Genomic DNA, 26,631 nt, shown 5'->3' with positions numbered 1-26,631 from the left:
GGTCACCGGAACATTAACTCCGATATCTCTCTACAGATGCTGCCAGACCTGCTGAGCTTTAACAGCAATTTCTGTTTTTATTTTTGATTTACAGCATCTGCAGTTCTTTCATTTTTACTTAAGAAAAATCAGTATCCTATTTCAGGCAAAGTGACTGGAAGAATGTACATGTGTGTGTGTGTACATTTATGTGTAGAAGGGTTTCTTCATTACATAACAGAAACAATAGAACATTGTTCCTGCTCATGAAATGGCATTTCCACATGTTCAGTTAACATGTAGAGTCACCATTTGTACAGTTAAATAAATAACTCAATCAAACAGTGCAACAAGATCATCTACTGTCAATATCTACAAAGGCAATTATGAATTATATATATACATATATATATACAAATGCTTACAAACTGGATTTTGAAAATAAATTCCACAAATGTGCATATACAGTAACCAGAACAGCTCATCTTATGCTCATTAAGCAATAAGACAAAGCCATTTGGAGAAGTTGGATAGTTTATAACAAAGGAACAATAACACAGAACCCTCAGGCAATTCCTAACCAGAAAAATATCATATAACATACATAATATTCAGTATTTGGTATATAACTTAGACTTACCAAGTAAACCGCTTTGTCAGTTAAGACTAGCATTTTACAAAAAATTCTAAACAATATAATGTCTCTATATAATATATTATATATTTAATTTCCCACCCAATGATCGACGACTTATGCATCTAAGTTCTGAATTTCAAAAGCTAGGGAGGGGTTGAAATGAAAACTCTTAACTACCAATTATTCAAAAGGAGCCAATCATAGTTGGCATGATTAAAGGGAAAATCCATCTTCTTTCAGACTTTGAAGCAGATATAGTGACTAAAACTATATTATTTTTAAAATGATTTCTAAATGTAAAGTACAAATAGAACCATATTCTATATACAGTACATAGTACCTGTACTTAGAAAATACTTTCTCCTAATTAACTCTGAAGTGTAAGGCAAGACTAAATTCCTCATTCCCACCCCAACTACAGATATAAGCCAGGGTGATTTTTAAACTTGTAAATATTTCATTCAAAAATAAAAGTTGAGAATGCAGAAATTTAACTTCTGAGGAAAAAGAATGGTAAACTACAGTAGAAGCTGATCCAAACTTTCCTGGATACCCAGGAAAATCCGTTATTCCCCCACACATACATTGCTTAAGAACATTAACAGTAGTTTGCTAGTAACAGTTATTGTTCAGCTGGCAGCAATCAAAATCAAACCAATAACACTAACAGCACAGTATCACACTAGCAGTTCTGTAATTGTACCATGTTTGAAAATGAAACATATTGAATTTAATTCCATGCTGCCTCAGCAACAATTCGTATGAAATCTCAAGTGTACAATAAACTTTATAGACTGATCAGGTAAATATATACTTTTTCTTTTACACACACACGCACGCGCGCACACACACGCGCACACATACACACACTAACTAAAGGGACACAGCAGCTGTAGGCAGAGTTATTGGCGGATGTACACATCCTGGCTCCATTCATTGACATCATTTCTTTTTTTAGATGCAACATCCCCATCTTTATCACAATATCGATCCTTTGATTTATGCCGACTACGTTGTTTGTTCCGTTCATTATGATCCTGCTCTCTGTCTCGTTCCCTAGAACGATGCCGTGACTCTTTATGCCTGTGGGTGCCATCCCCTTGGGGTTCTTCTGTATGATTATGGTGTGAGCTGTAATGATCACCAGCGCTATCTGTATAATCATCCTTTGGTTCTATATACACAGAATCCCTGCTGCCTTTGGTATCAGAGTCAAATGTCTCTTGTCTCTCTAGGCCCCGACTCGCAGTGCTGCGGTGATTGTGATGCTTTGCAGAGGAAGAACTTCGATGTTGGGACTTTTTCACTGCCTCTGGTGGTTTCTCTTCCTCCTGCGAAGCAGTTCTCTCAGGTTCTGAAGGTGGTGGTTTCTGCTCTCCCTGCTTTTGTTCAACCTGGTTAGTACCACACCATGCAACAATCCAGTTAGAATTTCAAAATTCAGGAATTTACTTCATTAACTTGATTAATTTACAAGCAAGCAGACATGCACTATACACAACCCAGCTTCCAATTGGCTTTAGTAAAGTTAATGCCTATTTTTACGAATATTTATAATATAATATGCATTCTCACTTAGTTACTGAAGCAAAGAAATTACTGTCAAAGTGCATTCATGTAAAACCAACCAAATTAGTTACTAATAGTGAAATTTGTTAAATCAAGCAACATGTTATATTCTTGAGAGTATTTTTCAGCAGAGGTTTAACACCACACCATTCTTCAAACATCTACATCTTGAAACTGATTAGCTGAATGGTTTGATTTTTTTGGAAAAAACAAGTAGCATGCAGGCTCCAAACCACAAGTCAATAATATCCAGTTCACATTAAGGTCAAGAAATTCCCTGTGAAAATACAGACTATCTTTTAATCATTCAATATTCCTTTGTTAGCTTTACTTTGATTCATCACAACCACTGCAATCAAAGTTAAATGATTTTCTCATGTAAAGCTCCTGCCCATTAGGAGATGCTGGCAAAATGAACACGGTTTTAAACACAGCTTTGTATAGATACTATCCTGAAGCAGGAAGATATTTAAATGTCTTCATTTCTAGTGCAATGTGATTGTCACAGATCTCTTTGCTTTTTCCATCTTCCTCTGTATCCCAGAAATGAAGATTAGGTTGGAGAGAAGCAAGAACATGTACCTGTAGATTGGAGACTGGTGCTGGGCTTGTAGGAAGAGCTGCAGATGCCATTGTCCGGCTGAGGAGAGGATTGGAAGGATTGCTGCTAGGAGGGTGGGTTGCTCTCCAGTAAGCTTCTAAGTAGTCAGAGAGGTGCTCACAGGCATCTTCCAGCTGGTTTTCATCAAGAATTACATCAAACAATTCCTAGAGAAATGGCAGAAATTTCAATTATTTTTCTTTCAGTGTAAAGAAAATTTGAATGCAAGCTGTGATTTGTTCAGGCAAAAATAGTATATTTTAGCTACAACTGTTTAATACATTTGTACATTACAATTTGCTCCCTTCATTGCATTAGTAGTAATTACATTGATTGTACTGTTAAGATACAAATAATTCACGTTATTTTTGCAGGACAGATCAAAAATGTTCATACATACTTCTGAAGCAGGTGGGACTTGAACCCAAGCCTCTTGGTCCCAGTGGTAGGGATACTACAGTGAAGGTTACCGCCGAGTACATGGGACATTAATCAGATGGGCTAATGAGTTGAGGAGTGGCAGGTGGAGTTTAATTTAAATTAATGTTGAGGTGCTGCATTTTGAAAGGGAAATTCAGGGCAGGACATACACACTTCATTGTGAGGTCCTGGGTGCATGGTCAAACAAAGAGACCTTGGTACAGGTTCATAGTTTCTTGAAAGTGGAGTCGCAGGTAGACATTTGGTATGCTTGCTTTAATGTTCAGAGCATTCAGTATAGGCATTGGGAGATCATGTTGTAGCTATGCAAGACATTGATTAGGCCACTTGTAGAATACTGCATTCAGTTTTAGCCTGTCTGATATAGGAATGATGTTATGAAACATGAAAGGATTCAGAAAAGATTTAAAGGATGTTGCCAGGGCTGGAGGGTTTGAGCTATAGGGCGAGGCTCAATAGGCTGCGGCTATTTTCTATGGAACATCAGATGCTGGGAGATAACCTTATAGAAATTTATAAAATATTGAGGGGCATTAATAGGGTGAGTAGAGTCTTTTTCCAAGAGTAGGGGTGTCCAAAACTAGCTGGCACAAGTTTAAGGTGAGAGGGGAAAGATTTGAAAAGGACCTAAGGGGCAACCTTTTCACTCAGAGAGTGTTGCATGTATGGAATGAGCTGCCAGAGGAAATGGTACAGTCTAGTACAATTACAACATTTAAAAGGCACCTGGATGGGTACATGACTAGGGAGGGCTTAAGAGGGATATGGGCCAAATACTGGCAAATGGGACTAGATTAATTTAGGATATCTGGTCAGTATGGATGAGTTGGACCAAAGAGTTTATTTCTGTGCTGTATACCTCTATAACTCTACTATTGAGCCACAAGAGTCCTAGTAACTGATTTTAACCCATCATGTGCATCAAATTTTACTTTAAGTAAAAAATAGAGATTCACTGAGGAGCATTGGAATGAAAATTGTTATAACATGCTTTAAATATTTGTGGTTAATATTTTATTCTATTAATTTTTCTGTAAGGAAAATATAAAAGGGGAAATTGTTGTAAATTCTTCTATATTCATTTAACCTTTTGTTTCTTCCCCCATCACCCCGCGCCCCCCCCCAACCCCACCACTACCCACTTTCTTACTTTGCTTGTTTATACAGATACAAATGCTCCACACAACCCTCAACAAAGTAAACATTTACACATTGCAATTTGAGGCTGCAACAGATATGGGCCAAGGTAGGAAAAGGCTACCAACAAGAGATTATAGGTAAAAGAGACAGCATGCCATGGTATTGTACAAAGAGTTAAATTATGTGGGCAAATTGCATAAATTTAATTTGTGTTCCCTTGAATTTAAAATGTGTTTAAAATAATTAAGATATCAATAGAGTATAACTAACCATCCTTTATTCTGGGAGGGGAATCAGGAACAAACCCATTAAATTAAATCCAGGCATTTTAAGAGTGAAATATACCTCTGGTGAAAATATATTGGCAAAGTGTAAGCAACTCCAAGGAACTTGGTGTTTTGTCATGGCTAATATAAAGGATTAAACCTACAACACAGGCTTGGTCTTCACTGGAGCGGGACATCTCGTCCATTTGCTGTTATTTAGACTTTTTCTTGTACCCTGCTCTAACTTAATGGAATTGCAAATTGATTAAAGTCTGGAAAAGGCAATGAGGCATCGGTACTCTCAGTGAATGACAAAACCAACAGTCTCTCTCTCTCTTTTTTGGTATTTACAATTCAAGAAAGAAGCAGAAAGGACAGTGAATGTGTCAAGTCAGCTACAAAGATAGGGAGAATTAAAAAGGAAAGCTCACTCTCATTGAGAGAGAAAAAACGCGACAAAGGAAAAATAAGCATTTAAAAATAAATCTTGAACAATTTACCTCATGCAAGGACGAATAAAACATTCCAAGATTTCTGAGCTAGAGATTGATTGGCACTCTGGTAATAATTATCATTTCGTTGGAAGGGTGCTTATGATTTTAATTGCCAGGTTTAAATTTCTGCAATGAGTTTAGAGGGTGTTTAATGTGTAAATTCAGCAAGTTCCTATTAATAAAGGGATGGCTGATGAAGACGTGCTGTTACTGTTTATGCTTGAAGCAACACAGTGGCATAAATTGACTTCGAAACTGTAGAGATTTGTATTTGTTAACCACCTGAATTTCTGACTGATCTACACATTAATAATGACGTGCTGTTAATTTTCCAGCGACCTCAGCCCATTACGTTTCACCACATGACAAAGGCTGATTGACACTTGTCCACTTACAGCCATTAATTTTTTTCTAAGACATTCCAGCAGTTCTATATATACACACACACATATAAATAAATAAATAAATATAAGTCTTGCACCATGGTCTTGTCTATAACTTAATCTCTCCTGTTGTCCACCCTACCACAGATCTACTATTCTTCTGTCTCTCCAGTCTGAATAAATCGCATTATATTTCTAATTGTCCATTTGGCTGGAATTTTATGACTGCTTTGAGGAAGGCTAAGGAGGGGGTAAGCTTGCAAAGTCATATGGGATAGTGTCGAGGGGTTATGTCTGATACCTTCGCACTACCATGCTATTTTGCCAGCGTAGGAAAATTGTCTGCCCTCGCAGAGACCACTGAGCTGGGCTCTGAAATGGCCAATTAAGGGTAATTTCTTGCCTCTATTGAGATCCTCCACTGCATGAAGTGTAGCAAGGGAGCCTTCCTATGGTCCAGAGAGGGCCACCTCATTGCAGTGGTATTGCTGGTATACTGCTTTAACTATCCCGCTGTCACTCCATTGCTTTGAGTTGGAGATGTCGGTGTTGGACTGGGGTGGACAAAGTTAAAAATTACTTCATCTGACAAAGGAGCAGTGGTCCAAAAGCTTGTGATTTTGAATAAATCTGTTGGACTATAACCTGGTGTCTTGTGACTTTTGACTTACTCCTCTGTTTAACCTGCTTCAGGGCTACATGGTAATTGTTGTGCCCTTTCACTGCAACTGCAATCTCAGCAAAGGCCCACACTAGCAATGGCACTGTGACGGCTATTAAACAAAACAATGGCAGAATGGATTGAAGGCAGCCAATGGTAGTCACTTAACTGGCCATTGGTGATAAAATGCAGTCACAGGTCCCACCTTGCACCAAGGCAGGGTCCTCTCCTGCTTGTTAGCTGGTGGCAGGATGTTGGGCCTCACAAAATGATTGAACCTGTCTGCTTCTCCCACCCCTCATTCTGTCAGGGCTGCTGAATAATTCCATTCTTTTTGCAGTTTACTACGCACCGTGTTCATGCTCAAGAAGTGCTGTGAAAATGTCAATCAATTGGCTTTCAAGAAATAAATAAGTTATAGTAAGTAATTGTGTGCAATACATGGAGGAAAAAAAATGATTAAAACTACTCACAGGCGGGCACTGAGCCAGTTTGTCTGCGGCAACCATCTGCACATTCAGGTGTTTAGCCTGGGATTTTCCTCTGGATTTTATTAATCTCTGCAAAACCTACATGCAAGACAAAACAGGAAGATTGGGAAATTAGTGTGTAAAAGAAAAAGTAATCAACCTAGTCGTCAAGATATAAAAAATCAGCCACCATAATAGAATAGCAAGTATAAAACAGCTCAAAGTTATGCCATTACAATTATTTAGAGACAATGGCACTTTACAACTTTATCAGAGTGAATCTAACTAGCTTTCTTGAGTCGGTTATTTTCCTGTTTTCAGGTTAAGACAGAAAGTGATGTCTGCTCCATGTTAAGGGAGAAAAGTTGTGCACTGCTCAAGTCTTTATAAAACTACGTGGCAACATAAATTGCTGGCAGTGCAGTTCTGTTGCTCCTGAAATTTATCTAAAGCCAAAAGGTGTTGGTGGCTACTCTTCTACAGACACTCAGACCCTTAAACTTCAACCCTTCCTTCCACGGTTTCTGTGGATGGTTGATGGAATCCTGGGAAATGATAACAATTTTGATGCCACTTCCATGCAATTAACATACATTTTACCTTTCAGACAAATCCTTCTTATCAACACCTGTTTGAAGTGTAGAGGGTCAGAAGTACTCAAACATGACCAAGTTTACAGAGTCGTATTTAGCATCATTTTCTCATGGAAGTAGGAGATCTCAAACTTTGTATTTCAACAGGTGACCACCACCTTTGAAATTGCATTTAAGTAAAAACCCACATTCCCCCTTCTGCTGATGGCCCTTGCAGAATTACATAAACTGATGTTGGGAAAACCGAAGGAAAGATGCAAAAACAAAATCAGAGTTGAAACTAAACTGCATCTGTCACAATACCTTTGGAGATGAAATTTTCACATAGACGATCACAGGAGCCAAAGAGGTTTTGCCCAACTGAGCCGGATGGTTGATTGTATCTGCGTCAAGGACTACTAACTGCAGTGTTCTTGCTAGTTCAAAGATCCGCTCTATTTCACACTGGACTTCAGCTGCAGGTCAAGTAGTAAGAATATGTTAAGAAGTGTGGGATCAATCATTTACTTGCTTATTCTGCTTTCAAAACTTATATTCTAGAATTTTTGGTTCATTTAGAATTGGTCCTAATAACCCCACAGTTAAGACTTTGCAACTCTTCTCTATATTCCTCAAAGTTTTAAGGGTAGACTTTTCAGTGCAAGTTGGGATGATGATTTGTCTTGTTTACGCAAATAATTTTGAAAATCTGATTCAGCCCCAAACTCTGATCTCACAATAAAAGTCAATATTTTACAAAAAGTATCAAAAAACTATGAAATATTATGAGTGAATGTACAATATGAAGCAGTTTATATCACAAACTCCTGGGAATGCCCAGGGTCTCCTTCAATGTCCATTGTTTAACATCCACAACCAGTCTATATCTGAATCAAGGTTATTTGATTGGTGGGGGGCGGGTGGGGGGCGGGTGGGGGGGGTGGGGGGAGGTGGGGGTGGAGTTGGAGAAAATAAACATATCTATCACTAGAGATGATTTGGAGGTGCTGGTGTTGGTCTGGGGTGGACAAAGTTAGAAATCACATAGCACCAGGCTATAGTCCAACAGGTTTATTTGGAATCACTAGCTTTCGAAGTCACAACTACCTGATGAAGAAGCAGCGCTTTGAAAGCTAGTGATTCTAAATAAACCTGTTGGATTATAAACTGGTGTTGTGTGATTTTTAACTTTATCACTAGAGAGAAACTATGAGAGAAACTAATGTGGCAAAAAGCTGTTAATTCCCCTGGGTTCTACCAAGAATTTTAAAGAAAGTAGCTATAGAGATAGTCCTTCAGTAGAAAAGGATCAGGATTTCTGCCTCTTAGAGGAAAAACTCATACCTTGGAAAGTTTTCGCCTTAAGTTTACAGAAGTCCATGCTGAAGTTGGATGTGTGAAAGAATTTCTCCAACTGAAAGGAATTAGTTCAGAAAAGTTAGGTACTAGGTTATCTCAGTATAAGGATTTTATTTTGAAAGTTTGAGACCAGAGGAGGCTTTTCATTACTTGCGCATGAAATACAGAAAGCACCCAGGTGCAGCAGGTAATCAGGAAGGCTAATGGAATGTTGGGCCTTATTTCAAGGGGAATGGAGAATAAGAGTAAGGAAGTTTTATAGCAACTGTTCAAGGTACTTGGAAGACCACATGTGGAGAACTGTGAGCAGTTTTGGTCCACTTCTTTAAGGAAAGATATTTCATTGCAGCCAGTTCAGAAAATGTTCACTAGGGTGATCTTTAGTATGGGGGGAATATCTTATTGAGCATAGGCTAAATAGGTTGAGATTGGAGTTTAGAAGAATGATTGGCGTTCTCATTAAGACATATAGGATTCTTGATGGGATAACTGCTGCAAGAATGTTTCCCCTCATTGGAGAATCAAAGGCATTATCTCAGAATGAAGTGGTGCCAATTTAAGACTAAGATGAGGAAGGATTTCTTCTCTCATTGGGTTGTGTCTTTGGAACTCCTTGCCACAGAGAACTGTGGGACAGAGTCCTTATATATATTTAAGGTTGGATTAGATAGATTCTTGACCAGTAGGAGCATCAAAGGTTGTGGAGAAAGGGCAGGCAAGTGGATATGAGGAATGTTGGATCAGCCATATCCTACTGAACAGTGGGGCAGACTTGAGGGGCTAAATGGCCTATGCCTGTTCCTATTTCCTACATTCTTATGACCCTAGAAGGATTATTTGAAGTTATTTGAGAAAGCTGAAGTTCTGTTTTGTGAATAATAAAGGAAAAAAGCTAGTAAATGCTCAAGAATAGGAATTTGAATAATGGTTAACTTATGTTAAGATAGATGGGATCGTATTTTATCATGGTGTTCAGAATTTTTCAAAATGTGTTAAATGCAAATAACTTGATTTATTCTATTTTACTCTTTTTGTATATAATACTTCTGTTTTATTGTTAGAATTCGACAGCATTTAATTCTAGTGTTCAGTGCAAAAACACCTTGTTAAATATAAACAAAACAAAATTTGACCAATCAAGCTAGTTTTCAGGTCTGACCTGCCTCGTGGCATTATCCAGGATCATAACAGCTGATGACTGCACAATGTTCAGCACCATTTTTGCCTCCTCAGAGACTGAAGCTGTCAATTGTTAAATGCAGCAAGAGCTGGACAATATTCAAGTTTGAGGTGTCAAGAGGCAAATAACATTCAGACTACAGAAATGCCAGGTTATGATCATCCTGAACAAGAGAGAATCTAACTATTGTTCCCTGACATTCAATGGCATCACCATCAGAATCCACCACTATCAATATCCTGCTGGTTACCATTGGCCAGAAACTGAATTAGAAAGCCACAGAAATGATGTGGTTACAAAAGCAGGTCAGAAGCATATAAGTCATACTTCCTGATTCCCCAAAGACTACCCACCATCTACAAAGCACAAGCCACAAGTGCGATAGAATACTCTTCACTTCCATGGATGGGTACAGCTCCAACAACGTTCAAGAAGCTTGACAATATCCAGGACAAAGCTACCACATTCACTCCTTCCACCATCAATACTAAGTAGCAGCAGTGACTGAAGTGACTCACCAAGGTTCTTTGGAGAGCACATTCCAAACCTGTGACCACTACCATCCAGAACAGCAAGGACTGCAGATACATGGGAATGACACCACCTCCAAGTTCCCTTCCATGCCACTCACCACCCTAACTTGAAAGTGCGTCACTGTTTCTTCAGGATTTCATGGTCAAAATCCTGATACTCCCTCCCTAATGGCACTGAGCGTCACACAAGGACTACAGTGATTCAAGAAGGTAGCTCACCACCACCTTCTCAAGGGCAGTCAGGACACTTGACTTGTGTGAACAAACTTATGAAAAATTAGCTTGACTCCCTTGTCTATCAGTGGTCTAACTCTAAATAAATTTTACAACTCAGTCTCTAGTGTATTCAGTGAATTGAATAGTAATAACCCTCAGAGCAAAATAAGATCCTAATCTCCATCTTAAAATTGAGGTTTTTATTCTTAAACTGTATCCCCTAATTATAGTATCCCTCACAAAAGGAAGTATCAATCCTTTCAATCTCACTTGAAATCTTATGTATTTCAATTAGATCATCTCTCATTCTTCCCTACTTGAATGGTTATATGCCCAATCTAGTCAATATTTCTCAATTAGTTTGTTATCCCACGAATGAAGCTAGTAAACTTTCAGTTGTTTTTAACATAATTATAAAAACAATCTAGCTCTACCTTGAAAATTGTCAAGGACTCTACTTCCACAATCTTTTATGGAAGAGAGTTCCAAAGATTTATACCTTCTGAAAAACAAATCAGCTCATCTTGGTTTAAGATTTGTGACCCCTGAATTTTAAGTAATGACCCCTCCCATAGATTCTCCCATAACATTCTCCCATTGTCTCCGTTATCTATCCAGTCAATAGCTCTTAGGATTTTATCTGTTTCAATCAAGTCACCTCTTATCCTTGCACACTCCAGTGGATACATGCCAAGCTTATGTAACCTTTACTCAAAAGCCAACCAGCTCATTCAGGTACTACTCTAATAAAGCTTTTTTCTGAACAGCATCAATGCATTTTCATCCTTCTTCAAATAAGGTGACCAATACTGTACACAGCACTTCAGATGCAACCTCACCAGTAATCCCTGTAATCGAAGTGTAACTTCCATACTTTTGTATTCAATTCCCCTCATGGTAAATTATAATATTCAATTAGCTTTCCTCATTTTGTTATTCCCTCGTGGAATGAGGATATTTCTGGCTAGCCAGCATTTATTATTACCCTCCCTAGTTACCTCTTGAGAAGGTGGTGGTGAGCTGCTGTCTTGAGCCATGTGCTGTAGGTAGAGTCAGAATGCCCTTATGGAGAGAATTCCAGGATTTTGACCTGGCCACAGTGAAGAACAGAAATACAATATTTCAATGGCATCTGGACGGATTTATGAACTGCAAGGGTTTAGAGGAATATGGACCAAATGCTGGTAAATGGTAGTAGGTCAGATTGGGATGTCTGGTCAGTGTGGACAAGTTGGACTGAAGGGTCTGTTTCTATGCTGCATGACTCTGTGACTCTATATGTCAGGATGGTGAGTGGCTTGGAGGAGAACTTGGTAATGGTGATGTCCCTGCATCCTAACTTTTACTTGTTGTACTTGCATATTAACTCTTCTGTGATTCTTGCCAAAGTGGATAAATTCACATTCTCTTACATTATTCTTAATTGACCAAATTTTGCCAACTCACTTAACCTTTCCATATCTTTTTCTATGATTTTATCTGGATGTTGAGTTTTGAAAAGCCACTGTCTATATTCTACACAATCTGGGCCCCCTCGAAGTTAAATCTCCTCTTGAGCATCAGTCAGGTCAGTCCTATAACAGAGAAGGCCTCAGTGCAAGAGATATTCTGCTGCTGCCTCTTATGCTTTGTTGCTAAGGAACAAACCTGTGCATTGTGTCAATAGCGTTGTTGACTTTAAGTCAGAGTTCAATTGCAAAGGCAAACATGTTCAGCTGTAGCTTTTTTTCATAGGTGATAAAGAGAAAAAAGCAGTTATGAATGGCAGGTAACTTGGCTGACTGATCATGGTGGAGACTGCAAGGACAGAAAATACATTGAAAGTTGCTAGTGTTTCTTTTCTCGTTTCAATGGCAGTCTACCTTTAGCATCAATAATGACCCCAATCAAGGAATTTAGATAATAGGGAGAGCATGTAACAACAGACTTTTAAAGTTTGCACTGCTGCAAAGTGGAAAAAGCTGCAATTAAAAGTTGCTGCAATTTATACATCTTAGTTCACAACTTAAACATTTAGCAATTTACTAAAAAAATGTAGAGGGTTTAAACCAAGTCGGTCTATTATTCATGTATATTTTATCCATTGTAACCCTGACACTCAACGTTGATGAACTTCTGCAACATAGTAATACGGTGTCTACTGCGTGCACCTTCATTATGGCAGAGCAATGCCAGGAAATTGCAAATGACCTACAACATTATTCACTCCATGCTATAATCCCTGCAATTGTTATGAATAGCTACTGAGGCCTCTGAAAAAAGCCAATAATAGTTCCATCTCCCACAATCAAAATCAATGGCACGGTGGCTCAATGGTTAGCACTGCTGCCTCAGTGCCAGGGACCCGGGTTAGGTTCCAGCCTCGGGTATCTGTCAGTGTGGAGTTTGCACATTCTTCCCGTGTCTGGGTGGGTTTACTCCTGGTGCTCTGGTTTCGTTCCACAATCTAAAGATGTGCAGGTTAGGTGAATTGGCCATGCTAGATTATCCATAGTGTTCAGGGATGTGTAGGTTAGCTGCATTAGTCAGGGGTAAATGTAGACTAATGGGGAATGAGTCTGGGTGAGATACGCTTTGGAGGGTCAGTGTGGACTTGCTGGGCTGAAGGGCCTGTTTCCACACTGTAGGGATGGTGTTTTTGCTACATTCCCACAGCAACATTAACAGATAACTGTTACGATTAAAGAAGTAGAATTATTGTTGGGGGATAAATCTTTTTTATCTTTTCCTATGATGCAGCAGAGACAAATGCAATTCAAAATGATGAAGTTCAACTAAAAGTCATAAATAATTGAGTCATCTCTTGTTGCTACTTTTGTATGTCAAATATCCTTGCCCACAGTAAAGGATGTGGCCTGCAGGAAAAATGAAATAAAATTGTCAGCGCCCTGCCTACAATTTTCCACCCGTTGCACTTGGGGGGAGTCAGGTGAGGACTTACACATTGCTGGTGAAGACAAAAAAAAATGCCTTTGAATGTGAATACTTTATTTTTAAGATAAGAGCAAAAATATAGGGCATATCAATTAGTTCCTAAACCCTTCAAAGTGGTGATGACTTCTTTGAATTACTTAATTACTGCCACAATGGTATGGATTGAAATGTCCCATGGTTTTGGGAAGAGAGAGGCATTTAATGCAGGCCAGGTATCTAAGACATCATTTCCCCACTCACCTGAGGGCTCACTCCAATAGTAGAGGGTGGGTGAGGGCCAAAATCAGCAGTGTGCCCACAATACGTTAATCAAGCTTGTTTAAAGCTGAATTAATTCCAATATTATACTGTGCATTTTGGTGTTAGTTTGCCTTTAACAAAGTGATTTACTGGATGCAGCAATGCTTGTATTACCTCCTTGTAACCTGAGAAACCAGATGTGGATATTGTAGTACTGAAGATTCAACAGATATGTGTTACAACTAACTGGTAAGCTTTTACATTACAACAGAAACAGCTTTCCAGAAGCATGTCATGTTTCCAAGTGATCTGAGGTAAGATGGAGTTTGAGATCTGTATATCTTCAACTAATATAGTGATGATTTCATGAGTGATTCTTTTAGAGGTATACAGACATACTGACTGTAAGGCACAACACAAGACACATCATAATATGTTATTGTGTGCAGTCAGGCAGACTTGGGATACACAATTTTTTCATGAAGTGGTTAAATGGTGGGAATGAAGGTGCTCTTTGTCCATCGGGGGGGGGGGGGGGGGCACCCCTTTGAAGAAGATAATAATCTGTTTATTTCCCACCCAAACCCCTCTACCCTCACTTCCACCTTGCCCCTCTCCACATTGCCAAAAACCATCCAGGCCAAAACTCCTGGACTTACCTAGATTCAGAATCAACAAGGCCTACTGCATGGGCCTGCCTGAAGTCCCAGAAACACGCACTATGAAGCTCTGGCACTGATGTGGGGAAGGGTGTGTTGGCATTGGCAACGCACAATAGTGTGTTGTCGCACAATAGTGTTGTACATGATCCCACCTCCACCTCCACTGACAGTGGAAGTCTCAGTGGGATCTAGTTTAGCCCACCCACACTTTAGGCTGGAGGCTGGACTTCTGAATGACCTTCCACTTTTCTTCAGAGTGTAGGTGGGTGAAGACGGCCAGTCGTTCCCCTCTCACCCCTGTGATTTTCCACCCAATGAGACACAAAAGTGAACCACCTTAAATATTGAAATCTAGAGAAAAAATGTGTACTGATGCCACATAGAGAAATAGCCTCTGAAAATGACTTATTGAACTATGAACATGCTTCAAAAGTAAGTCTTACTGATGATGAGTCAGTAAACAAAGCACAGCTAGATACCAAATATAGAGACAAAAGTACACCTGAAGCAATTTTGCCAACTTTCCATTATACATACCCAAAGCATCTGCAAAGGGAGGGCATTAATAAAGCAAAAGAATAAAAAAAAAAGCCAAGACAATCAGATTTGTACAAAGCACAGAAAGTTGTGTCTTACAAAGCAAAGATACTGTAAGTATGATGGGAATGCACAAATGCCAGAACTGTTACTAAATATGACAGACACAGGTAGTAGAGTAAATGACACAGGAGAAAGTGAGGACTGCAGATGCTGGAGATCAGAGCTTAAAAATGTGTTGCTGGAAAAGCGCAGCAGGTCAGGCAGCATCGAAGGAACAGGAGAATCGACGTTTCGGGCATAAACGTCGATTCTCCAGTTCCTTTGATGCTGCCTGACCTGCTGCGCTTTTCTAGCAACACATTTTTAAGCAGTAAATTACACAGTAAGGCTAGTGAAACAAATGGAAAATGTCATAGTGGTGCAATAAGGTTTTTTTTGCTGGGGTGAGGTTAAGCTGGACCTGAGTAGGAACAGCTTCAATCTTCAGCTGATCATGCTATAACTGAACTGTCAGCATTCAATCCACACTCAGTCAAACAAAAATGAAGCAATTCAAGTGCACATTGCTAACCTTACAAAAATAAGCAATAGAAAAATAGTGTTGCTTAAATGTCTTAAATGAGGAGAAGTTGAATATTAAAAGTATTCCATAACTTTTGCACTGTTCTGGAATAATTTGTTTCAATCGGGAGTTCTGGCTTTATGCCTGGACTGAGGGGGTAGAATCCAGACAATGTTCAGCAGGAGAATACTTACAATTAGAAGATGCAGCAAATGAGTCAATGAGGCATAGAAATTACAGACCATTCAATACACAAGGGAGTTTGGCAAGTTTGTATGGTATCTATTTTAATGCAAACTGTCTGACACACAAGGCAGATGAGTTGAGGGCATTAATTAAAACACGGCTCATGATGTCATTGCTATCTCTGAGACATGCTCGAGAGAGGAAGCAGGATTGGCACCTCAATATTCCAGGATATAGGGTCTTCAGGTGAGACGGGAAGAAGGGAAAAGAGGAGAGGGGGGGTCACAATATTGATCAGTGAAGCAAGCTCAACAGTAAGTAGGGATGAGATATTAGATGGCTCCTTAAACAAAACCAAAAAGGAGTAATCACATTGCTGGGTGTACACTAAAGGCCTGCTACATTTGAGAGAAATAGAGGAGCAGATACAGAGGCAAATCTGAGAGAAGTTTGAAAGTAATAGGATGGTGCTAGTGGGAGATTTCAACTTCCCCAACATTAACTAGGGTAGTGATGTTGTGAAAGGCTTAGGAGGCGAGGAATATTAAAATACATCTGGGAGAGTTTTTTTTAAGCCAGTACATAGAAAGTCGAATAGTGAGGGCCAGTCTTGGACTTAATTCTAGGTAATGAAATCATGCAAGGTTGTTCAAGCATCAGTGGGGGAGCATTTTGTAGGCAGCAATCATAACTGTTAGACTCAAAATTGTATGGAAGAGGACAAGTTGTAAAATGGAGAAAGCCTGATTTTAATAAGATCAGGTATGATTTGGAGAGAGTGGATGTGAAGCAGATCATTTAGATAAAACTGTATTAGAGCAGCGAGAGACACTCCTTGAGAAATCGAGTCAGTACATGTTCCAAAACAGATAAAGGGTAGGACCAACAATTCGAGTGAACCCTGGATGTCAAGGAATATTCAGGATTGAATAAAGAGAAAAAACGAAGCTTTGGGCAGATACTAATGGCTCCAAACAGCAGAATGCCTACAGGATAACAGAACGTGCAAGGGCAAACTTAAGGAAGAAATTAGGGAGCAAAAAGGTGGCATGAAGGAATAATGGAAGGTAAAATAAACAAACATCCCAAGTTATTTTACAAGCACATTAAGTATAAAACAATAACTAGGGAAAGAGGAGGCTTGATTAACAAGTGAGTAATGGTAAATACTCAGAGTGATAATTTGTGTGAAGAGCCTGGGGACATTCTATATGAATACTTTGTTAGATGATTTGAGTGTAGAAATCAAGGAAAGGGACTCAGATAAACGTCAAAAAATTCGCATTGAAATTGACAGAGAGGAGAGTCTGAGTGGTCTGGCTTAAAAATGGATAATTTTCCCGGGCCAGATGAAATGTATACCAGGTTATTGAGTGAGGCAAGGGATGAAATTACAGAAATGCCAGCAATAAGTTTCAGTTCCACCTTGGCCATAGGAGAAGTGCCAGAGAACTGGAGGATAGCCAATTTGGTGCCTTTATTCAAGAAGGGAATAACGAGTAAACTGGGAAACTAGAGGCTACTCATTCTCACCTCAGGTGGGAAAGCTATAGAAAGCAATTCTGAGGGACCGAATAAATCTGCATTTGGAGGGCAGGGATTAATCAAGAATAGTCAGTATGCTTTAGTTAATAGAGGTCATGTCTGACCAGCTGGATTTAATTTTTGAAGTGACCAGGCGTGTAGATCAGGGTAATGCATTTGCTGTAGACTACTTGGATTTCAGCAAGGCGTTTGATAATGTGCCACATGGGAAATAGATAGCAAAGGCAAGAGCCCATGGGATCCAAGAAAATTTGACTAACTGAATCGTGGAATTTTACAGTACAGGAGAATGCCATTTCGTCCATCGTATCAGTATCTGCTCCTGAAACAGCTACCCAGCTAGTCTCATTCTCCAGCCCTATTCCTGTATTCCTCCAAACACATCACGTCAAATATATATCTAGCTCTTTTTGAACCTCCTATGAAATATGCCTTCACCAATCTCCCAGGCAGCACATTCCAAATCTTAACAACTGAGTAAAGTAATTTCCTCTCCGCTCACCCCTTGCTCTCCTGCTGGCAATCTTGAAATGTGCCCTCTACTTACTTGCATACCAACTAGTGGAAACAGAATATCCTTCCTTACCCGATAAAAATTGTTCATAAGGTCACCTCTTAGACTAAGTCCAACCTCTCTAATCTTTCCTTGTATCCAAAATCATTCTAGTAAATCTCCTTTGAACTCTCTTTAACATCCTTCCTTAAATAAGGTGCCCCCAGAATTGATCTATTCTGACCAATGATTTGTAGAAGTGTAGCATCACTACTCTATGCCTCTATTTATAAACCCAAGCATCCTTCTTAACAACTAAATGTATTATGTCACATTTCTCTGCATTGAAATTCATCTGCCTGGTGTCTGCCCATTGGCCAACTTGTCAATATCCCTTTAAAGTCGCTCAGCTCATTCTCACAATTCACTATTCTCCCTAGCTTATTATCATCTGCAAATTTAGAAATATTTTCCTCAACATCCATTTCCAAATTCTTTATATAAATCAGATATAAATCAATGGTTCCGACATCAATCCCTGGGGAACACCACTTTCAACTTGTCTCCAGTCTGAGAAATGCCCACCTACACCAATCCTCTGCTTCTGGATCTTTTAGCCAATTTCTCGTCCATGTTGCCAAGGACCCATCAATCCTGAACATTTCTAATTTGCAGTTCTGGAATCTGCATTATAGGAGGGATGAGATTTCATCAGCGAGGGTGCAGAGGAGGATGTTTCCTCGGCGAGAGTTTCAGTTATGAAGAGAAATTGAACAGACTGGAGTTGTTTTCCTTGCAGCAGGGAAGACTGAGTGGGAACATTACTGAGATGTGTAAAATTATGAGGGGCAGAGGCAGGATAAACAGGAAGGGACCTTTCTCCTGAATGGAGGAATCAATGACCGAGGGCATTGATTTAAGTTAAGGGCAGTAGGTTAAGAGGATATGTGAGGAAAAATTCAGAGGGTGGTGGGAATTTGGAACTCACTACCAGTAAGGTTGGTAGAGGCAGAAACCTTCACAATATTTGAACATGCAGTTGTGATACCAAGGCTTTGGGCCAAGTGCTGGAAAATGGGATTAGAATAAACACGTGGCTGTTTTTGACCAGCACTCTAAGGGCTTTTTTTCTGTGCTGTAAATCTCAATGACTCTGTAATAATCTGGAGACATAATGAATGACAGTTTGTTAACTGAATTAATACGGATAACTAACTAATATGTTTGAAATAAGGAATTAATATCAGGAACAGTAACTGTGAAGATATGAGATTATAAAAGCTCAACTTGTTGTAATGGCCTTTAGGGAAGGAAATGTGCTACCTTTACCTAATTGTGACCTGTAGAAGTGGCTAACTCTCAAGTCCTTTAAAAATAAGCCTTAGCAAGCCACCGTGTCAACTCACTTTCACCTTCTAAGTGCAATTAAGGATAAGCAATAAACATTGATCTTTCCAGTGATTATTCCATCTCATAAATGAATAAAGCTAAATAGACAGAACGTATTCATGCAGGTCAAATTTGGAGATCATTTTAATGCAAGATGCATGATGGGATAAATTTCTGAATATCATTTTCAGAGCTTTGCATACTGCACTCATCAGGAATTCAGGATAATTTGTTAAATAACTTAATTCAGCTAGCTATTTCCAATTACCATACTAGAAGGAGTTGAAGTGTAGAGGTTCTAAAGGGAAAGTGTCCAATTCTGAATTATTAGCCAGATCAGGAGAAGCCAGATGCCTTCTAGAGGCTGGTATGGTTAGTAAGTGCCTCTGATTTGTACCCCAAGCTGCCAGAAGACGACTGGCAGAAGCTTGCAAAAGAGGTTAATACCAAATCCTTACACAAGAACAAATTTGGTGAATGTAAGAAAGTCTTTTGGAAAAGAATAAATAAAATTAGTGACAACAAGAAACAATTACTTAAAATTTTCCATTAATTGAAGTTATTTAAAGCATAGTGCATGTAATTATTAATGTTTCACAGTCAGATCAGAAAAGAAGATTTTTGGATAGGTACTTTTTCTTGGCAAGCAGGAGTTGAATCCACAGTAACAAACAGATTTGCACAGATTTTAATTTCAAAAACACACACTCCACAATTTTTGGACATTCAAGTACCAAACGCAAACTCAGATTATAATTTTAAACTTAGTTTATCCACTAGTCATAGAGCCTTTTGAATGGGGATGAAATTAAACAACAAAATATGATACATTTTGCACCAAGATTTGTATACTTACCCAAACTGGATCTGGTGTTAGAGCGCTCAATTATTGCATGTTTACTGGGATTATTTAACACTGAGCGTTTGGCAAGTGAAATATCAGCTGTGACCCGTGTGATTGATATCCTATAAATAAATAGAATAAGATTAACAAAGGAAAGTTTGTTATTTTAATAGTTGCAAATGAAAGATTTTATTAAACTGAAGTATAACTGTAACATTGCCACAAGGCACACACTGTGACTGATAATGTATCAGCATGAATAAGAGATTGGTTAGCCAACAGGAAGCAGGGAGTATGGATAAATGAGTCTTTTATGGGTTGGCAAAGTAGTGGAGTAACATAGGGGTGAATGTTGGAGTCTCAGCTAATTACAATCTATATCAATGTCTTGAATGAAGGGACCAAATACACTCTGTATTGAACATAGAACAGTACAGAGCAGTTTCGGTCCATGATGTTGTGCCGAGCATTTATCTTAATCTAAGATCAACCTAACCTACATACCTCTCAATTTAGTCCTGTCCATATGCTTGTCCAGCAGTCACTTAAATATCCCTCATGTCTCTGATTCTACTACCACTGCTGACAGTGTATTCCACACACCGACCATTCTCTGTGTAAAGAACCTACCTCTGATATCTCCCCGACATGTTCCTCCAAAAACCTTAAAATTATGACCTCGTGGCAGCTATTTCCACCCTGGGGAAAGGCTCTGGCTATTTACTCTATCTGTGCCTCTCATTACCTTGTATACCTCTATCAAGTCACCTCTCTTCCTTTTTCTGTCTAGTGTGTAAAGCCTGAGCCTACTCAACCTCTCTTCATAAGACAAGCCCTCCAATCTGGGCCGCATCCTGGTAAATCTCCTCTGCACCCTCTGTAAAGCATCTACATCCTTCCTATAATGAGGCAACCAGAACTGGACACAATATTCCAAGTGTGGTCTAACCAGGGTTTTTAGAGCTGCAGCAAAATCTCGCAGCTCTCAACCTCAATCCCCCTGTTAATGAAAGCCAACATACCACATGCTTTCTTAACAACCCTATCAACTTGGGGCATCTTTGAGGGATCTATGTATGTGGACCCCAAGATCCCGCTGTTTCTCCACACTGCCAAGAATCCTGTCTTTAACCCTGTATTCAGCATTCAAATTGATCCTTCCAAAATGAATCTCTTTGCATTTATCCAGGTTGAACACCATCTGTCACTTCTCAGGCCAGGTCTGCATTCTATCAATGTCTGTTGTAGCCCTCGAAACTATCTACAACACCAACAACCTTTGTGTCATTGGCAAACTTACTAATCCACCCTTCCACTTTTACCCCAAGTCATTTATAAAAACTCCAAACAGCATAAGCCCAAGAACAGATCTTGGTGGGACAGCAATGGCCACCAACCTCCAGGCGGAATACTTTCCGTCCACTACCGCTAGCTGTCCACTTTCGGCCAACCATTTCTGTATCCAGACAGCAAAATTTCCCTGTATCCTATACCTCCTAACTTACTGAATGATCAAATTCAACCACCCACCATGGTGGGATTCGAACCTGGGTCCCACATCATGACTTAAGTCTTGAGAATAACAGTCTAGCGGTAATATCAACAAGCCATCGCCTCCCCATATATGGTAGCTAAATTTGCCAAAATCATCAATGTAGGTAGGAAAGTAAGTTGAGAGGAAGTATAGAGTCCACAGAAGGAAATACACAGGTTAATTAAGTGAACAATGATTTGGTAGATGGAGTTTAATGTGCGAAAATATGAATTTATTCTGTTTAGGCAGAAAGTACTAAAAAAAGTATATTATCTGAATGGGAAAATATTGTAGAACTGAGTAGTAGAGAGGGTTCAAGGTAGCCTAGTACATTAATCACAAGAAGTTGGTACGCATGTATTACTAGTGTTTAGGAAGGCAAATAGGAAGTTGATTTTTTTTTTCAAGGGAAATCAAATCTAAAAGTGAAGACATTATACTGCAACTGTATTGTGCTTTGGGGAGGGGTCTATGAGGTCTGCAGATGCTAGGAAATCAGAGTTGGGAGTATGGTGGTGGAAAAGCACAGCAGGTCAGGCAGCATCTGAGGAGCAGGAGAATCGACGTTTCAGGCTGGAGCTTCCTGATGAAGGGCTTTTGCCTGAAATGTCGATTTTCCTGCTCCTCGGATGCTGCCTGATCTGCTGTGCTTTTCCAGCAACACACTCTCAACCGTGCTTTGGTGAGCCTGTATCTGGAGTACTATGTACTGTTTTGATCACCTTATTTGCAAAAAAAATATAACTGTAATATTTTGTTTTAAAATTCATTCCTGAATGAATAAACATGAGCATCTCTGACTAGGCCAGCATTTATTTCCTATTCTTACTTTCCCAGAGGGCAGTTAAGTATCAACCACACCACTGTACGTCTGGAGTCACATGCAGACCAGATCCAGGTAAGGATGTCAGTTTCCTTCCCTAAAAGCACATTAGTAAATCAAGTGAGGTTTTTCATTGCTACAATCACCAATGGTTTCATGGTCATCATTAGATTCCTAATTACAGATTCTTTAAATTAACTTAAATTCCATCACCTGGCATGGCAGGATTCGCACCTGTATCCCCAAGAGTTTACATGGGTCTCTGGATTAGTGGTCTAGTATAATACCACAAGGTCTTCACCTCCACAATTAGGTAGTGAGGATATGGGACGGATTTTTGTTTTGTGGGGAGACAAATGTTAGGGCACACAGATTAAGAATAAAAGGTCTCCCTTTTTAAACAGAGATATGTACATTTTCTTCCCCAGAAGTTAGTGGAGACTGAATCATTGAAGTTATTTAAAGGCCGAGTTAGATGGATTTACTGTAGACAAGGAGTCAAGGTTATGTTTGGCAAACAGGAAAATGATTTGAGACTACAATCAGACCAGCTGCGATTTTGTGAAATAGTGGAGCAGGTTTGAAGGGCCGCTCCTTTAATCCTTTCTTCTTAATTATACCACAATTTAGAATATCCTAAAAGTTAATTATTCAATTAGTTTCCTAATTGTAAATTTTATGTTGCATCAAAATAAAAAATATTGGGTAGATTGAGCCATGTGAAAGTGATGCTGTTTTTTTCAAGATCAGAATGTACATCCAAAAGCTTTCAGTCATACTTGCATCTATTTGAACAAGCTTCAACTCCAGATCAAGTTGCGACATCTTAAAAACTGTCCATATTACAGAGCAGGGGATGCCAGACATGTTAAAATGCATAAAGGTGTATACATCCCTTGGACATCCCTAAGGTGTACCCTAGAACGTTCTGGGAAGCTATGGAAGCGATTGCTGGGCCCCTTGCGGAGATATTTATGTCATCGATAGCAGCATGGGCAGGTTTTTTTACAGATGGAAATGTGTTGCTGGAAAAGCGCAGCAGGTCAGGCAGCATCTAGGGAACAGGAGAATCGACGTTTCGGGCATTAGCCCTTCTTCAGGTTTTTTTACATTTAATTTAAAGTATCTGGTCGGTATGGATATGTTGGACTGAAGGGTCTGTTTCCATGCTGTACAGTTCTATCATTCTAAATGGTAATCCTTTACCTAACCTTTCCTAATATCCTACCATATAATACTGAGTTTTGCTCGACAGGTAGCACTTACCATCTGGTAATGTTGACAAGAAGCTATTTTTGTGGACACGTAGATGATGCCTTTTGGCAACATCTTTGACCTCAACAGTGAAATCAGTTAGAGTTCCTATTACTGCAAACCCTGAAGTCTACACCATTTGTGCATGGCTGGTGATCTCAGCAACCAGCCTGTTGGGAACAATCTGTCATCAGTCATCAGCTAAGCTCAAATATGAATAATACATATGAATGAGATAATGGAGAACCTCTGGAGATCACAGAATTCTACCTGTAAGAGTAAAAACCTTTACAGAGGCAGAAAGAGAGAAACAAAATTGAAACAAATACCTGCATAAAAAGAATTTCTAAATGCCTTGTAATCATTGGGCAAGTACTCTATGAATGATGCCCATGTTTAAAATAAGATACATACAGCGGTGAAATCAATATGTTTATTGATTGAGTTGCATCATGCAAACAGAATTGGATTGGCAGCTCATGAGGAGAAAGCTGATTTAACTTAGTGACACTGAATGTTTTCAATCTCCAAATATTGAGTTATTGAGAAAAAGTTGATTGAATGACACAAAAGACAAAGAGGAGAATTAAGCTTTATCCAAGACTATCAAACACCAATCAAACTACATATTCTTCTATAATTTAATCACAAACATTTAGTCAGCACAGGAAGCACCTGTGGTGTCAAATGCAAATTGTGTTGTGAATTATCACAACTTAACCTAAGAACAAGAACCATACCTTCACTCATTTTCCCAAATACATTTCCACCCTACTTGAGGTACCAAACACAAAATCCTTTTGACTGTGATTGTCAAATATGAATTTCAAAAGATTGAGCCTGCAATTCAGCAAGAGAGGGTGTGTTTTACGTAACCATAGGGTGTCCATCACCCGATTATCTGATCATCTAAATTAATACAGTTCCTGCAGGAGTGTCAGATTTTGGAATCATTCCTTCTAATTTAAAGTACTAATGGATAGTGTTATAACATTAAGAATTCAGTCAACACATTCCCCCCGGAAGCCTGTCGAACTGTACATACCTTCCTTCAAATCTGTGTTTCAGAAAGTCAAACAATGCTTTTTGCATCATGTCTGTCACCTAAAGAAAGAATTTCATAAAATTAATGGTTAATTTATGTTTGATAATAAAATACTTGGAAGAAAATTGACGTATTATTTACAACTGAATTTTCATAGTATTTTATTCTATGCAGGACACCTATTCTTCTGGCTCCAGTTTTGTATCAAGTCTGGAACACAGAAAATGGACCAAAAAAGTCTCTTGAATTGTTCCAGTATCTCTCATTTGCAGACTCCACAAAATATTGATAAAAATTTTCCATTCTGTCTCTATTACCTCAAGTATTTAATTTCAAATTGAGCTACCTCTGTTACTATCTTCTATCTCAGTGGCATGCTCCAAACTCATATCACCACCACATGGATTAGTTTTGCACTGTCAAAATTCAAAATTAGATCAGACGTACGAATGCTTCAGCATTCAGTTCCATTTTGAGAAGTGCTTTTAAATGTTCTAAACCTGCACCAGAACTCCTACCCTATCATTGCAAACATTTGTTTTAGATTTGCTTCTCATTTATTTTTAACAAAAAGGCCCATTTTTTTTTACTGGACTGCAGGAAATATTGATTTTTATAATTTCAGATTGCAAAATGGCCACAAAAAGCAAACAAAATTTCAACTGAAGTAAACAACAAGTGTGAGGCGAAACATCAGCTGTATTTGGAAACATGATAAATGCATTTTACAGACAAGACTATACAAAATGTCAAAATACCAATAGTCTAGTAAACTAGCAAGAAGATTTTGAAACTGCTTAAGCAATCATTACATTTTTAAAAATCCAAGTAACTCAAGGTTCCTTTCATATAAATCAAATGAAATGCACAGTGCACATACAGAAATTATTTTACTTTCTACATTTGGACCCCTATTTCACATTGCAAGCATAATAATGTACACAAATCCTAAAAGCATTTATTCCACTTATTAAAAATATTGTGGCGTTACTACGACAAAAAAAAACTGGTACTGTCTATAGCAACATGTAACCAACCACATCAAAATACACTAAATCTGCAATTCTCTCTCATGCAGTAACGGAGCACTCATGTTTGCTTCTAAAAATGTAAGAGCACAGCCTCTCCAGTTTCCCAAACCGCATAGGAACATAGAAAGAGTAGACTATTCAGCCCCTCCAGCCTGTTCCACCATTCGATGAGATCAAGGATATACCAGCATGCTGCTCTCATGAGGCAATGTTATGGCCTCTCCTACATTTTTTGAAAGAATTGTCTGTAAAATCTAGAGTAAATCACAGAAGCCCAATAAAGCTGCTGGTGATCTATTCTTGGCTTACTTACCTCGTATCCTTTCAGAGAAGGCCCCACTAAAACTACTGGTCGCATAGAAGGCACTACATCGTAAGGAGGGATGTGTTCAGTCTGTTTGAAGAAAACATAACCTTAGACTATCATGGACACAAGTTTGTAATTTTACATCATTTCAACACCAATTTTCTAAGTAACAAACAATCACAAAATGCACAATATTTACTGCTATATGAAGTTGTCAGAATAAAAGTCATACCTTCATATATGGAACTAGATGGTTATTCACTAAAGGAGAATATGTGAGAGAATGGGGAGAAGGCTGGCGAATCACACAAGCTAAGATGCTAATTTGGAGAGGCACAAATGGTGGCCTCCTATACTACAATTATGTGATATTGTTTAGATATTGTGCGAAGATCACAGAATTAATCAATTGTTTCTGCTGGATTATTCCAATTGCTCAGTGCTAAATACAAAGTGGACCCCAATCCTAAGTTTCAGCATACCAAGAAATTACCTAAAGTAACTATCCAACTAAAAGCATAACTGAAAACACATTTTTTGCAGATGTTTAAAAATGAAAGTTTATGCATTCCACTGCAATTTTACCATTCATTTTTTTAAAGGTTTTTTTAACATTACAGTGAAGTCTTCCTGATGTAATATTGTGCTAAGAGATGAATTGTGTGGATGACCGATGCATTGTGGAAGCACCTGTACACAGTGATGGTCGCTATATTAATGGCTGGCAGACAAGATCCTTGG

At 38.8% G+C, this 26,631-nt stretch overlaps 1 protein-coding gene across 9 annotated transcripts in view; it reads right to left on the bottom strand.

Annotated features, from left to right (window-relative positions):
- Positions 1–1,452: 1,452 nt before the first annotated feature.
- Positions 1,453–26,631, bottom strand: part of LOC122550015 (voltage-dependent L-type calcium channel subunit beta-2-like) — a 330,466-nt gene continuing 305,287 nt past the window's right edge. For all 9 annotated transcript variants that reach the window (XM_043690396.2, XM_043690401.2, XM_087987371.1 and 6 more), the window contains 7 exons: positions 25,897–25,977; positions 24,553–24,611; positions 19,909–20,018; positions 7,538–7,689; positions 6,645–6,740; positions 2,768–2,953; positions 1,453–2,010 (listed from right to left, as the gene is read on the bottom strand). In XM_043690396.2, the coding sequence (XP_043546331.2) occupies positions 1,519–2,010; positions 2,768–2,953; positions 6,645–6,740; positions 7,538–7,689; positions 19,909–20,018; positions 24,553–24,611; positions 25,897–25,977 (1,176 nt within the window). In that variant the 3' untranslated portion in view covers positions 1,453–1,518. The remainder of the gene's footprint in view (positions 2,011–2,767; positions 2,954–6,644; positions 6,741–7,537; positions 7,690–19,908; positions 20,019–24,552; positions 24,612–25,896; positions 25,978–26,631) is intronic.

The sequence above is a fragment of the Chiloscyllium plagiosum genome, unplaced genomic scaffold, assembly GCF_037043375.1.
Source record: "Chiloscyllium plagiosum isolate Xiang-an unplaced genomic scaffold, Cpla_swu_hap1 HiC_scaffold_5, whole genome shotgun sequence".
In the NCBI taxonomy this organism is placed as follows: domain Eukaryota; kingdom Metazoa; phylum Chordata; class Chondrichthyes; order Orectolobiformes; family Hemiscylliidae; genus Chiloscyllium; species Chiloscyllium plagiosum.
Note: the sequence above shows the minus strand (reverse complement) of the source record. Positions and strands in the feature narration are given on the sequence as shown.